At 26.5% G+C, this 16547-nt stretch overlaps 4 protein-coding genes across 5 annotated transcripts; 1 reads left to right on the top strand and 3 right to left on the bottom strand.

The window, feature by feature from the left end:
- Positions 1-760: 760 nt before the first annotated feature.
- On the bottom strand, positions 761-3398 carry LOC113549243 (BSD domain-containing protein 1-like). Of its 2 annotated transcripts, none has more exons than XM_026950451.1 (8): positions 2955-3398; positions 2265-2376; positions 2062-2178; positions 1832-1984; positions 1438-1762; positions 1261-1347; positions 1105-1185; positions 761-938 (listed from the first exon to the last, which is right to left on the bottom strand). In XM_026950451.1, exons 1-8 carry the CDS (start codon positions 2963-2965, stop codon positions 880-882), a joined length of 945 nt encoding a protein of 314 aa, XP_026806252.1. In that variant the 5' UTR covers positions 2966-3398; the 3' UTR covers positions 761-879. The 2 variants fall into 2 exon arrangements, with proteins under 2 accessions (XP_026806252.1, XP_026806251.1); XM_026950450.1 differs by having other exon boundaries at positions 1261-1371; positions 2955-3392.
- A 155-nt stretch (positions 3399-3553) lies between these two features.
- LOC113549244 (aprataxin) lies at positions 3554-7243 on the top strand. The gene is made up of 3 exons (XM_026950452.1): positions 3554-4177; positions 5056-5189; positions 7041-7243. The coding sequence occupies exons 1-3, from the start codon at positions 3924-3926 to the stop codon at positions 7208-7210; spliced, it is 558 nt and encodes a 185-aa protein (XP_026806253.1). The 5' UTR covers positions 3554-3923; the 3' UTR covers positions 7211-7243.
- Positions 7244-7317: 74 nt separating this feature from the next.
- LOC113549245 (MICOS complex subunit MIC10-like) lies at positions 7318-8918 on the bottom strand. Its single transcript, XM_026950454.1, has 3 exons — positions 8670-8918; positions 7726-7773; positions 7318-7592 (listed from the first exon to the last, which is right to left on the bottom strand). Exons 1-3 carry the CDS (start codon positions 8743-8745, stop codon positions 7495-7497), a joined length of 222 nt encoding a protein of 73 aa, XP_026806255.1. The 5' UTR covers positions 8746-8918; the 3' UTR covers positions 7318-7494.
- A 5390-nt stretch (positions 8919-14308) lies between these two features.
- On the bottom strand, positions 14309-15374 carry LOC113548605 (probable 28S ribosomal protein S26, mitochondrial). Its single transcript, XM_026949567.1, has 3 exons — positions 15018-15374; positions 14667-14928; positions 14309-14590 (listed from the first exon to the last, which is right to left on the bottom strand). The coding sequence occupies exons 1-3, from the start codon at positions 15236-15238 to the stop codon at positions 14408-14410; spliced, it is 666 nt and encodes a 221-aa protein (XP_026805368.1). The 5' UTR covers positions 15239-15374; the 3' UTR covers positions 14309-14407.
- Positions 15375-16547: the final 1173 nt, after the last annotated feature.

Raw genomic sequence — 16547 nt, 5'->3', positions numbered from 1 at the left:
GTAACTAATTTATTATTTACAAAGAATAAAACAAATTTGAAAACTATCAAACTTAAAATGTTTATAACTCGTAAGAATTTATCATTTAATAAAATTATAAAAAATAAATCATAGTTGGAAAGTAATAAATAATGAGAACTGTCTAATCATTTCAATTTTGTTCAGCAAATAATAAGTTATTTGTAAAAATAAAAATAGTTTGGCGCCCCAACTTAGTTGAAAAAAAAAAATTTTTAATTTTTACTATTTAAAAAATATTGCTGTTTAATTAGATAATTTTTATACTACCTTGTACCTACATTTCATCACTGGGTAAATAGATCTGACTGATCATATTGGAATTATATATTTTATTAAATACATTACATTGACAATAGATTTATTCCATAAATAATTACATACTTGTCTTTAATTTTGTTAAGTTTTTCTTAAAACAATATTATGTTATGTTGTTCACATTATCTTTCCCTTTCTTTTGTAAAATAATATTTATATTATTGAATTGTTATAGTTTATTTTATAAATAAAATATTATGGTATTATTTTTTCAAATCCCAGTTTGTTATCAATTCACAGTGTCTTTTTTTCATGTTATCAATTTTTTTTTATGTTCATTGTGTAACTACAAGGTCAAAAAAATAATGTTAATGAGCAATATATTATACAACATTGATAGTGTTCTTTTTTATTTTTGACACAAAACAAAAATGTGTTAACAATAAAAATAACTTAAAAATATAATAATATTTATAAATAGAAATATATGTAAAAAAAAATAATGTTTATTATATTATGATCAAGATGTATATTCCACTAGTCAACAAAGACAGGTGTGAAAAAAACTAAACATTATTAGAATTAAATTGGTGGAAGTTCAATTCACTTGGTAGTGGTAGGCGGTTCAATGTCTTCTATATCAAAATCCTTGACCCATTCGTCTGAACAAAAAACAAAACACCAATGAATTAGCTTAATGTTACTGAAAAACTGCTTTTATCCCAAAGTCTTATTTAGTATTTTAGTCTGTCTTATAATTGAAAATGTGTGATATTTGATAGTTGTTCACCTAAAAACTATAGTAATATCTTTTTATTCAACAATTACCTTTGTCCAAACTTGAAGTGGTAACTGAAGAAGCATTTGATGGAATATCTTCCTGTTTTGATTTTGAATCCTTCTTAATGTCTGTAAAATTTAATAAGAAAATATAATTACTACTTTGATATAAAAATCATTGCAAATACTTTATAAACACTATACCTTCTGTAGGACTGTTGGACTTTGATGATACTCTTCGTTCCTGATCATATGATGATAAAATTTCCTCTTGTTCTTTTTCAGACAACTCTATATCAGACAACGGAGTTAACTCTGTAAATTTAAATTTACCACTGTAAACATAATCTCCACAAGATATGACATAAATGAATAACCTACCTTTATTGAAATCTATTCTTTCTGCTTCTTGATTTTCTTTTTCTGATCGCCTCTGCTGTTTAGCATCTTCATCTTCTAACAATGCCTTTCGAAACAAAAATCGATACCAAAAGTCAGCATGAGAAACGGAATCTGGCACAAGTTTCTGATAGTTTTCACGTAATGGAGTGCACTCATTTAATATCTTGTTTAGTTTATCATTAGATAATAAACTACTATCACCACTTTTAACCCAATCCAACCAAGCTTTATATCTTTTATCAAGTTGGTCATCAATTTCCATTACAAATGTATTTGGATCATTGGCCAAAGTATATATTTGTGCCTAGAAATTACCAAAATAGGATATTATGGATGACATAAAATTGAAATATACACAAATTATACTAATTACTTGTAGCCTAGACAAAGTAACTGTGTCTGAGCCAATAATCATTATTGCTTCATCTTCATCATCAGGCAAAGGGTTTAATGCACTCGACATTTGATCCAGAAACGAACTTACTGATTTTTTCATAGTGTTGGCGGTAGATTCTGGATTTTCCAACTAAAAAACATATGCTTATAAAAATATAACAAATACTTTTAAGTTTAAATCATTATGCATATAATAAATTGGCATACTTGTAATGTTTCTTTAACGACATTAGTAGTGTTTAAAACAATATTGCTGGTTTCAGTAGTGACTATTGTTGTTAACTCACCAAGATCACGTTTAACCGATTCCAACACTTCAGCAGACTAAAATGGATAATTATTTTATAAAATATAAATATATTTACTTATAGATGGAATCATCAAATAGTAATAGAAATGTCAAAATGTACTTTAGACTTGGCTGCAGAGTATAATGAATCCCACCATCCACCACCTTCATTTTCCTTTGACTCTGAACATACTACAGCTTCTTCATTGACATTTTCAACATCATCAGGTTGCCTATAATGAATAATAGCAATAATAATTAAACTATGTTTCAATATAATAATATATGATATAAAATATAAAGTATTAGATCCTATTAAGTTACAAATAGGTTTTCATTGAAGGTTTAAACTTAATCATTAAAAATAGTAATTTCAAAATAGGAAATTATAAAATTCAACAAATGTTTACCCAATAATAAAACAAAATAAGGTTGGAAATCTTAGTCTGAAAAATGAGTTCAAATTCAATTTACTCGTTATTTAATAGCTATAGTTATTAACTTAAGGTATTATGGTAATATTTCTATGGTGTTTTCATAAATAACATAATATATTTGATTTTATCCCACAAGAATGGTATTCTTTCAATACATTTTCAACATCTACTTTAATATTTATTTACTATAATAATTTATAAGCATAGGGGCTTGCATAATATATAACCATTATAATATCCTTCAAAAATTGATGCACTTTGTTTTTCATATCAATAGTTCTGTGCAATAACAGTTTTTAAACGTATCTATCGATAACTTATAACAGAAAGTAAACGTATCTACTAAGACCTAAAAACCATGACTGGTTACTCACTTGTCAGCCATGGCGCCGTACTTGTCTTCCACAAAAGATGCCTAAGGAACAGTATATCCAACTGCTTGGCACCTAGAGAGGTGGGTAGACGCAAATAAATGTTCGAGCTCAGGCTAAATTACAAGACGGCCATACGGCATCTTTCGGCGAAATTCGCTACAGCGCGAAATAGCTGCAATCTAATCAAGCTTGGTGACACGAGATCGTAGACCGCATTGGCTGCGGTTATACTTGGAAAATATTTTTCAGCGCCTATACAATAAGTCAGAAGGCGATCGAGAACGATTGTATCGAAAATATAATCAGTAATGACGCTTCCACAGACCCAAACGACAAACGGAAAGAAGGCAACCGCGACAGTAATCTTAGTGTTGTGACTTGCTATAGAAGTAGGTATAGACAAATATAGTCTACGGAATATATACTATTGCAGTTGTTGATGCAGTAGACAGTTGTAATCGCCCAATTCCCTTTACACAATCTACGCAGAATATAATACGTTATCACTAGTCGAACTCGCTTAATGATAACGTTATTGTTACCGTGTTCGCGGTAACCGTCACACGTTCTCGCCGCCACCAGTCGGTCTACTCAGCCACCGTTACGACGTTAATCAAACCGACGTCTAACACATGGCAATGGCAAATGCCAAATAGTATTATAATTATAATACTCACACGACAACATGACATTATTAACCTTTTTCCTGTGTGTTCCGTTCACGGGTGTATGGACAGAGTACAGGCTGTGGTGGTTGAGTTGAGGGTAACGACGATCGACGAATTTTAACAAAAAAAGTTTAACAGGCCTTCGATAACTAGTACGTCTTTTGAAGCAAATCGATAGGTTGTTCGGACGTTAAAATCCTCATTGTCGTCCACCGCGTTCCGCGACGGAGAGCGTCGTTTACGTTTATTATAAACGTCCATTCACGTTTATGCACTTTGTGTTGAATTCTCTTTCTACGTTATGACTAATGAAGCGCGGAACAATCTGATTCTGGCCATGAACGACCCGTCGAACGTGCTCTATTCTGACGATTTCGTCGTGATCATTGCTGACCAATTCCCAAAATCTAAACATCACTATTTAGTTATGCCCAAGGAAGACTTGCTGGACGTTCGATCGCTCAAAAAAGACCACATACCTAAACTCATTTACATGGAATTTAAAGGGCTGGAATATGTAATGTTTAGGACTGGACTAATGGCACAAGATTTACAGTAAGAGTCTGACTACTCAGGTGATATACAATTCAAAAACTTGGGAAAATTTGATTTGATAGTCATTAAATAACAACAGTCAATTAGATATTTTTATTTCTTTTGTACATTAGGACTTGGTTCTTACTATTTAATGATGTCAAATAAAATACAGATCATTTTTATCTTTTATGATATACCTATATTATATGGAATTATAATTAACCTTATAAAATATTTTACATAAGGTTAGGTAAATATTAAAATAATAATAATTTTAATAATTATACTCACTTTTGTGCTTTCTTATTGAGTCAATACTTACTCAATATCTATTTGATAAAAAACAGTTAATTGTTATACTAACTATTTCGATAAGTTTTTACTTCACATATATATCTTTATTTATATACTCCCACTTGAATATCTTACATTTTCTTCTTAAAAACTGAAATGTTTTTAAATGAGAGTTTCATCACCTGACTATTAAATTTGATACCCAAATCAATAACCTCTTCATTGATTGGTAACAATTTACTATCATTGATCGAGTATTTAAGTATAAATAATTAAAACATTTCACAATCCAGGTTTGTAGAATGACATTGAGCAACAATTTGAAAAATTGGCAATCATAGAAGTTAGATTATTTTTATTACCTATTAAAAAGTATTATTTTTAATTAATATTAAATTATAATTAAATATTTTTTCTTTTAAATTTTCGTTATCTAAACCTTTTTTGGAAGAAAATGTTCTAATGTCATACAATATATTGTGTCAATATCACAGTACATTTGTAATTTTCAATATTCAAATTAACCTCTTTTATTAGATTTCAATTATCCGTAAGCTAGTCTATAATATTATATAATGTTAGTTTGGTTTTAAATGTTATAGAGTTGGATACCATGCTTTTACATCTATGAATCGATTACACTTGCATGTGTTGAGTAAAGATTTTTGTGGCAGAGATATGAAGCAGAATCACCAGTGGAATTCATTTAATACAGAATTCTTCATACCTACTCACAGTAAATATAAACAAAACTTAACAACTAATGTTTAGTCCTGTTCTTAAATATAATAGTTTATGATTGTACATATTATTTTGTAACTTATATTGTTACAATAATCAAAATGTTAATCAAATATATTTAAAAAAAAAAAATGAAATTATCTACACAAATAATTTATTGTTTATGGTATTATTTATAATAATTTAATTCAATGCTTTTAATTCAACTACTGGATGTTCAAGGTGTACATCGCATATTGGCCTCCTTGAGATATTTATTATTCAATTTTTGTGTCTTTATTAATCTGAGAAAGGAATATTATTACCCAAAATAATAATTGTTGACAGTTGAATTTCTAAGAAGTAAAAGTATTCAAATAATAAAATTGTATTATAATTATACATTTTTAACCATAAACCACAATTATTTTCAATATTATGGTTATTGTTACTACTATCCATTGTTTTATAAATTAATCTATTAAGAATAAACTCTTTGTAATATCTAATTGCATATTGTTATCATAATGTAATCACAGAAAAAAAAACCAAATAGATTTACTTTATAATTACTTACTATGTTAGACCAAATAATTTCAAATTAAGATATTTTTTATAGGAAGTGTTATTTTATTTTTAATTACCTCATAATTAAGCATATGTTTGTGGTGTTAATACTTCCTCCACTATGAGTGATAAGTAAATTGTCTTACACTTGTGTAAAAAATATTTTAGTTTCCTATTATTTAGTGAATTAAGGATTCTCTTAGAGTTTAATATAACTTAAAAATATACGTGATTACTTTATTCCCAAATAAAAAAAAATAAGTCACCTTTTTAAAATTGGTTACTTTTCCCACTTTTTAATAATAAATATTCAGTATTATATATGGTATATGTATAAGAGTTAATTTATAAATTATAATGACTTGGTGGTAGTTGGTTAAAGACCCCCTGTATACTCTTGCAGATAATCCCTTAAATAAGTTGTATCGGTGCTGATTTTATTATTTTCATATGGATTAATAGATTGTTTAAACTAAACAAGATAATATTTTCAACTTTAATAAACCACCAATCTTATCTTTATACATAATAATTTTGATTGGGAAATATTAAAAAAAAATCAGTTGTATTTTTTTAGTTAATAATTTGAAATCTAGGTATAAAGAAATGAATTTATAAACATTTTGTTTTCTGTTTTAATATTAAGAAAGAATATTTGATCCTTGTGGATTATTAAACACAAGACATTTGGTTCCTGGTTTCATTTTTTATTAATTTCTTCAGTAACATTAAACAGTAAGAAAATAAATTCTATATTTTATATTATTTGAAAAAGCATGATTGAGTTGACATAAATATTAAATATACATTTATGAGATGTGACATACATCACGTATGTTACTTTAAATTATTTATAAATTGTATTTAAATCTTGGTCATTTTTGTAGAATTAAAAAAAAATGAAAATTTAAATATCTTATGGACAATAGCCAATAGTTCTCCAAGATCAAATTACCTATTTTAATATTTATTGGTAATAATAAACTCAATACTTTGATGTGAATAAAACATCCATTTATCCATAGTTTATAGTAGTTATTTTGTAATAGATATTATTTTAAAAGTTTATATTTAAGTATGTATATTTAATTTAAGTCAACAAATTTCAATATTAATATTTGTATAATGGGCAGTTGTAATCTATTACTTTATTTTTATACATTCTGTCATTGTAAATTATAAAATCACTGATTGTATATTATAATATCATGTCAATGTTTGGTATATTTTAGTCACTACTCAGCCATGTGACAGTGTATGATTAAGATTTTTATTGAATTCATTTTTAATTTGCTTTCAGAAATAATTTCTGAATTACAAACTATGGGACATATATTATTGCCATCCAATAAGAAATTTTTGCATCAACCACTTCAATGCAATAAATGTGATTACTTAACTAATGATATTAAACAATTAAAATCACATTTGAAGTTGATTCACAATCTTCCCAAATTATTTGATATTTAACTTTTAAGTTGTACTTGAGTATTGATATATATATATTATTTATTAATAATCTTATCATGTAAACCACTTTTAATTTTGACATGTAGAAATAAATGCAAACTTTTGGATCCAACATTATTATTATTTATATATTTTCTCAGTTAAAAAATTGAAACAAGAAATACTACTTACATTAATACAATTAACATAAAAGAAAATAAACAGTATAAACAACACATTGTTTGATTCTGACTATAGAGTAAGGCTAAAGTGATATTGCCTAAGCTCTAATAACATACAATGTATTATGTACTCGTAAAATATTCTTTTAGGTCTTTTTCACAGTTCTCATATGCTAAGCCCAATCCAAAACCAGAGCCCATGATCATTGGCCACTTCTTACCTAGATAAAAAAAAAATTAAATTTCTTTGTATACTTCTAATATATCATTAATATAAATAGTTCAATGCTGTGTATAAAGTACATCTATAAAAGTTATTTTATTAAAAATATTGTATATTAATATTAAACTTACGTTTGAAAAACAACAGGGATGCGACAATGCCTACACTCAAGCCGCCACCTAAAATGATTAAAAACTATTATAATCAAATGCTATCAGTTTTTAATTATTCAGCATTTAACTGTACATTAATTTCTACTCGGGGATTTGGAACTAGTTTCAGGATTCAACTTCCAGGTATTTATCTAAAATTTAAAATCACTAATAAAGTTATAACTTATTAGTTAGTATAAAATAGAACAGACCGAGTAGAATATTATAATTTACATAATTTATTACAAAACTGAAAATTGAATATAGATATTTAATTAATCCATTGTATACATCATATATGATTTACACCGATAAATATAATGCTTTAACTGTAAAAGTATAAAATAGGGATTGGTAAAAATCAATAATTATGAAGTACCATCATAGTGAAGTTAAATAAAATGTTAGTAATCAAAATTGAAATTTTTGTTTGAATCTCATGAGTACTTAGTATTAAGTCTTGATAATTGTAAATATTTACAGGTATATTAATCAAGGAGCTAGGTGCTATGCTTCTTTCACAAACTTGTATTTCTAAAAAATTGTAAATTTTTAATACAAAATTTAAAAAAAACATACCACTGACGACACAAGTGTGTAGTTAAGGATATATACTAATTCTATCTGATCTGTGAAGTATGAATAAACTATAGTAATATAAAATATACTAGTATGATATTATCTACTTAGTCATCCCTTCAACCAAATGTTTGGAGCTACCTCTGAATCTAATAAATTACATATTTTGATTTTTAATTAATATTTTCTGAATTGTTGTTTCATTAGTGATAAATGTTATACAAAGAAATTTTATGATAGGGAGTATATGGTATAGGCTATAATGTTAAAAATGGGCTAAACATAAAAAATACAAGAATTTTTTATTCGGATTCTCAGAGGTCGATTTATCGTTTTTCACTTACCGAATTTGATCACCGAATCATATAGGCACCGATCCACTCGGACGCTGATCTCGTCTTCTTTGTAAACCTTACTCATTTTCACGTTCGTGCCGACGAGAAAATAGTAATAGACCGACACGAGCGGTCGGATCCGAAATTTGAAATTTTCGAATATTAGATACAGATATCAAGTGCTAGTGTGCTACTCGGCACCTACGACCTACACCTACAATAATAACAGCCGAAGCCCAAAGATAAAAAATAATAAAAATGATAAAATAGTGAATAGTGAAGAAAAAGTTATAGGAATTTGCAATTAAAATTGCAGCACTGAGCGCCGTGATATCAGTATATGATACGTACGACAATGATGCGGTGTCTAAGTTACTGCACGGTAATTATTATTTTGTGGCTGCACTGGACGGCAACTTCAGTATTGATATTTAAAATTATTAATTATAAATAGGTAGGTAGATAATATTATATACAATATACAAACTATGTACATACATATGATTCATTTATAGTTTTTGGAGTATGTTTTAAGACCATATTTTTATTATATATAATTTTGTTAAATATGTATAAACATGTAACGGTTGAGTAAATAAAAAATTATACATTAATAATCTTTTTTTTTTTTTGCATAATTTTTTGTTTTTATTGCATATTTTTAATGTACGTTTCCGCAATATTTAAGGTAATATTATAGCACATATGTATGCAATTTTAACTGCTATAAACTTAAAACTCCCAATCCTGGTTATTACACCTACCCGGTCACTAGGCTTTGTGTTTCAAATTATCTTGTAATGTACTAATACTAGTAATATATGTGTTAAATTAAAATTAAATATTTTAATTTTTAATATTATAATCACATTTTTACGAAAAACGATTCTGCATGTATTACAACGTTTCGCATTATATTAATAAGTACTACCAGTATTGGTATTTTATTAATTTATTTTTCAATTAGTAATATACAAAAGGTTTGACATGTTTAAAACTAATTTAACAAATTGTGTATCGGTTTTTCTTCGTATATAATGATGTATCATTGAAATTTGAATTAAAATTTAACACATATATTACGTACTGATTACTCTGTTATGACGATTACCACTTAACGGTATTCTACCTAAAAGTCCGACGAAAGAAAGTCCTTTAAAAAAGTCCCGCGAACAAAAGTCCAGTTTATTTATATATATATATATATTTATTTATTTATAAGTTAATAATATTATGTTTATGTACACAATATTATAGTTTTGTATGAATTGGTTACCAAGGTAAAAAACTATTTATGGTTTTATATAAAAATTCATTTCACATTTGTAAGTTTGAATGTGAACAGCAAAATTTGTTTCCTGACCTTAGTTTGTTTTATGCTACAGCTAGCTATATTGTCAATCTATTATATTAACTACATGATCATAATATAAGCAGGGCTATAGGATTTATATTTTATATGCAACAGCATGTTTATTTTGCAACTTCTGAGTTCTAATTATTTATTTTGTCAGTAATGTCCACGAATCACTTTATGGTGAGATAAATGGTGGTGTTTTTATTTCGCATGTTTTTGCATATTTTGGTTAAAAATTCATATTATTGCATATTTTGATTTTAATAAGAATACGAAAAATGCATGTTTTATAGTATATTTCGTATTTAATTCTATAGCTCTGCTGATTAAAGTATAAAAATTGGTTTTTTTGTCAAACATAAAGTTTATTTTTATAAATACAATCCTATGGTACAATAGATATGCGATAAAAGATTGAATATTTTGACTGATTAGGATAAACACAATAAATTAGCCAATCATTTATAGGTACTCGAAAATTTAAAAAAAATATGTGGTCGTAGCATATAACACGTATTTACACTATTGAATGTGAATTATAAATTTTATTTCTCAATGATATTATACTAAGACAAATAGCCACTGATTTATTTCAATAAATAAATATTTATTTTGTTACTATATTTTTATGTATATCTTATAAAAATGAAATTGCATATTTTTGCATATTTTACAATTATTTATTGCATAAAAATCCTAGCCCTGATTATAAGTTTGGAAAAAATAAATTAAAAATTAAATGTTTTATCTTACCCTATATATTTTTTTATCCTAGCTGGTTCCCAATCTATTTTATTCTACACCCCCTTTGTACATATTCAAAAATCTAACGGCTTTTGATGTGTTATGTTATATTTTAATTTTTATTGTACCTATAATATTGATTTAAGTTGAAGTAAATAAATATACAGTCAAGTCGTAATAAGCCAAAATTTTGAAACTTGACAACTCGATTTTCTCAAATTTTTTTTATCGGCATTTCAAAATAAAAATTTAGAAAAATCGAAAATTTCAATTGTCTGCAAAAAGCTTTAAAAGTCAAAATATTTTGAAAATTTAATCGTAAATATATAACAATAACATAAACATTTTGTAAAATTTCAAGTATTTACAATGATTTATTTTTGAGTTACAGCGAAATAAAAAAATCGATTTTGTCGAAAACTGATAATGCGTAAAAATTCCCGTTTTTTGTTACTTTTTTGAGGTTTTGCCTGACGTTTTTGAAAACTACTGGACATGTTTTTAACCCCCTCTCCCCCAAATACCAACTAGATTAATTTTCCTTTTCAAAAAGAGGCTGAAGTAAAAAATCAAAGCATTATTTCTACTCCAAAACGTGATGAAAGACACAAAAATAAAAAAAAAACATAGATCATTGTAAAATCAATACATTCCTCACTCTGTTCAAAATCTAAAATGATATACAAACATTTGAATTTCATTTTAAAATTCACATGACAGGTTAGGTTAGTAGTACTTAGAAAAGAGTTCAAAACATACCTATCATATTATTAGAAAACAAACAAATGGACACTAAAGAACTGATAAAAACATTTTCTGAAATGGAAGCTAGAAAAAAAAACTTTGAATAGCTACTTTGTAGTTTTGTACATATAACATAAATAAACTATATTTATAATAAGTAATAATTGTTTTTTTTTTTTTTAATTTTGGTATTATAAATATATGGGGGGGTCCAACACTTGATACTGCCCCGGGGACCCAAATTTATAGTTACGCCACTGATCTGTTTATATAATAACAAAAGCATTTGGCCAACTTACCACTGAGGTGTAACTTCATGTTTGTGACTTGCAGTCTTACAAATTATTTTATTATTTATTATTTGAACTATAGTAAGATTAAATGAAAAACGCAAAAGTAAAAATGTATCTACTAGTATGGAATAAAAGAGAAAACAAGGATAAAAGTGATAATATTGTAAAGGTATGTATGTACCACAGAAACAGAATAGATGAAATGTATGTACTATGTATACTGTATACAAGAAAAGTATAAGATAATAGAAAACAAGTAGAAAATAATGTAATATATTACATACATAATACATATATATATATATATTACAAGTAGATCACCAAAATATGTTGAAAATTAAAGTATGTAAAGAAGAAACTAATTCAATCGTTTATAAAAGTTTCAAGTTTCTACTAATATTAAGTAGTACTTTTATAATAATAACATAAATCTAAAATCGTTTAAATACTATATTGTTATTTTAAGTGTAAATTTTTGATTTCATTAAAATTAATATTTTAGACGCTCGTAAAAATGTTTTATTTGACATAGGCTCGAATTATTTTATAATTATTGTAAGAAAAACTTATGGACAACTTTGTATTACATTTTAAATTCTTAGCTTTTTATACAAAATTGTTAAAACATTTTAACTACAAAATAATAAACAAATATTTCTGTTTTTCACTAACTTTGTCAATATTTAAACTTCAAAAAATTATAAAAATAAATTTGAGTACTTGTATTTTGATAAGTTTTGAATGACTCTGAGTCCAGCTATTGTGGAATCTTTTATTATATTTTCAAGTATTTTGTCACAGCAAAATTTTTTTTATCAATACCTATTTATAAAAAAATAACTTAAAAAAATCGAATATTTCAAACGTCTATCACTATAAAAATTAGTGAAATATTTTGAAAAGCAAATCATGTAAGAAAATGCCAATTTCAACTGCTGTTGAAAGTATCAGGTTTCTACGAATTATTTTTTTAATAACCATAAATATATTAAATCAGTTTAGGATATACATTATTTTACGCAATTTTGTAAAAAATTAAATTTCTTACGCTCACAAAATGTTTTCTATATTGATGGCTGACGCTGGAGTTCTTTGCTGAGTTTTCTTAACTGCGTTGAACCTTGAAAACATCAATTCGATACGAGTATACGACCAATATTGAATAAGTTAATATTACATAACTCGTCAGCCGACGTACCTCGTATTTCAATATTTACGGCTGGGCTTTCGTAAGTTCTTGACAATAAATTTTCCTGAAGGAAGCGCCGTGTTCTGGTTGCATATTATTATTCTCCTCGTCAATACCGAAATTTTCATACCACGAGCTCGGCAAAATAATTACCAAACTCGTCGTAATTTGTTTAAGTTTGTGGAAGGGAATGAGCTTTTTTAAATTTTACTTATAACCCCCCTCTTTTATATGAAAAAAAAAAATAAATGTAAGTACCTATTTATCAATTTATCATAAGCATCTCCTTTCAGTGCAATAAATTTATGTACGCTGTACGCATGTAACATGGGCCGCACGGAAACAAATAATTACAAAATATTTAATAATATACTTATACAATAATATTTATTGTTAAATAAGTAAATGTAGTTAACCAGTCTTTTTTTTTAAAAAAATAAGGTGAGGAGGGAATACACTTCCACTCCACCACAATTATGCCCCTGTCTACTTTAAATAAAAATTGATTGGACAATTTTCCACAAATATATGATAATTACAGATAAAAGAAAATTGATAGCAAAAGCTTAGTTTTATCATAGAACAATAAATTTACAAATATAAAAAAAAAGGTGAGTAAACTAGGTATTATCAAAACTTTATTTTGTGAACTTGATTGATCAGTGATTAAAAATATAATATATTAATATGTTAATTTATAAAATTGTTTGGTTATTTAAAAGTGGCGCAAATTACATATAATTATTTATTATTATTTTTTGTTTCTTTTTGGCCCCTAATTTCTAACCCGAAGTGCCTACACCCACCTACTTAAATTGCTCATGATCTTAGTCACAATCGAACCAAAGAATCGGCACAGCTGACCCTGACTTTAACATTTGCCAATTTGATTATTAATAACACATAAGTAATAACAAAACACTCAAAACTAGTCAAGTGTTTATTTTTTCATTTAATTTTTAGATTTTGATCAAAGCGATACATGAATGAATTATTTTGTAAGTTTTTTAAGTACTGCCATTGATAATTTACATTGAAATGTGTTGTATTATTTTACTATTACTTTATAGTTAAAGAATAATGAAAACTCTTCCAAAACAGAATATCTTAAGCACACAAACATTTTAACTATTAGCTGATCTAATTCAGGACCTTTTTCCCCTCTATATAAATAGTATAATATAATATACAAATATAAATTATAATATATTGTTATGAAAACTATACATGTATAAAATATCAAATACCTAATTGATAAAAATAAACAAAATTATGATGAAACATATTCTTATTTTCAAATTACTTTATAAAACAATGTTAATAACAACTAGACAACTAAATGATATATTCTAATTAGAAAAAAATATATACTGTATTTGTACATGTTTATGTGAATTAAAAAATTAACAGAACACAAATATTAGTTAATTGTCTGGACTTGCAGTTTTTGAGTGCTTGTTCCTGTAGCTGGTTCGTGTGGACTATTACCTTTGATAATATTACCAGCTAAATCTAAAGCATATTTGTGATCAACTACATTATCTAATGCTTTTTCAATAGCTTCATCTATGTTGTCAATTGTAATATAAGTTTTTGATTTTTCCTAAATAAAAAGTATAAATACATTTAAGTATAATAATCATATTCTTACAATTATTGAATTATAAGTGCATATATACCTTTTCCAATCTGATAATTTCTTCAATCGCTTCCAGTTTTTTCTTTTTTTCTTCTTCTTTTTCTATAAGTTGTGCTAAAATTTCTTCTCGTCGGGTCTCACGTTCATTTGCCAACCTCTGTTCTCTCTCTAAGGCCACTTCAGCATTCCAATTATCGTTGATATCCATACATTTTGCCCATAAGAGCTCCTCCTTATTAACGATTTCTTGCAACACCTCTTGACCTGTATACGATGTCTCCAGTTCATATTCCAGTTGTTTCCTGAAACAGAAATGTAAAACGGATTACTAAGAAAAGTTCCATGTATAGTGTTATGCACAAGTTGAGCGAATTACTTTGAACACACTCACTGTATTGATTTCATGGTAGTCCTGTAATTGGTGAACAGTTGAAACAGTTCATTCTTCTCATCGGTGGAAATCTGTGGTCTAATGGGTACGCGGAACATTTTAGACGGCGCTTTCGGCAACCATCTAGGTTTTCTAGTATATCTAACTGGTTGTTGGTTTATGGCCTTAGTCTTGCACAACAGTTTGCCGTACAGTAATTCAACTTTGCACAAATTTTGCATGATTTAGAGAATTGGGAAAATATTAAATAATAAAGACTGAGTAACAAAAGACGATCATATACTCGATATAACGCCGGGAACAACCAAACACGATTCGACAAAACTTTGATAAAATATTAAATTCGAACTCTGTTTGAGATATCTATCAGTACATCGTGATCATATCACAGAATTTATTCTGTGATTATATTTTGTTACCAACCGCATGTTTGTTTGATAACTGCAAATAGTGAAAATGTGAACTCTATTTTCTATTGTTCTATATAGATATAATATAGCTATTAGGTATTAGGCGTCACATAGGCTTAGTTTATACATTGAACACTAGTGTTCTATGGTTTATATCACGGTCTTAGAAAATATGAAAATATTAAATACTTGAAAATGCTCATAATTCACTTAAAAATTAAAATATCGTAAAAAACCAACGAGAGAACATAGATAATGTTTTTACCTAAAAATTTGACAATAGGTCAATTCACTCTAATATTAAAACCAAAAGCAGTAAAAGCACACTATTGAAACTGATGAACGAAAATGTACTGTCGTACGACGTACGTGTTAAAAGGAATTTAGGAAAAAAAAGCCTCGTATTAACTAAATACATTATTCGTTATTTTATTATGATTTCCATAATTAAATATTTAAATATAATTATTACATTTATCTATGTAATATTTTTTTAACTTATTTATAAGTATAGCTGCAATCTGCATTTAACATTGTCAATAATTGTCATTGTTGTACTTACCTACATTTTAAAAAATATTTCAGGGTAAAAATTTAAAGTAATTATAATTTGTCATTTGTATTAAATAATTTAAATTATATACAAATGATAATTAATTATTTTATTGTTTAACATTTTTATAATTATGTAGGTATAAATGACAAATTACAATTATTGACAATGTTAAATGCAGAATGCAGCTATACTTATAAATATATTACAATAATAATAAAATAATAAATGATGTATTTAGTTGATACAGGGCTTTTTTTCCCGATGAATGTTGTTAGGGGCTATTTTTTCCAATTACTGTTAAGACAGAGACAATAGATACGGGTGTAACATCTTCTACCATACTGTCTAATCTAGAAATTTAGGTATTTTAAAACAGAGCAAATCAAATAAGCCTGTTTGAAAATGCTTGAAGGAAAAATAACATTGTATTTAACTATAATTAATAGTATACTTAATTAATAGGTATATTTTGTTTATTGACATTAATATATCATGTTATTACATGTTTTTAAATAATGTGCACAAATTCAATCCTTTAAAAAAAAAAAAACTAGTCTTGATGTA

The sequence above is a fragment of the Rhopalosiphum maidis genome, chromosome 4, assembly GCF_003676215.2.
Source record: "Rhopalosiphum maidis isolate BTI-1 chromosome 4, ASM367621v3, whole genome shotgun sequence".
Taxonomy (NCBI): Eukaryota; Metazoa; Arthropoda; class Insecta; order Hemiptera; family Aphididae; genus Rhopalosiphum; species Rhopalosiphum maidis.
Note: the sequence above shows the minus strand (reverse complement) of the source record. Positions and strands in the feature narration are given on the sequence as shown.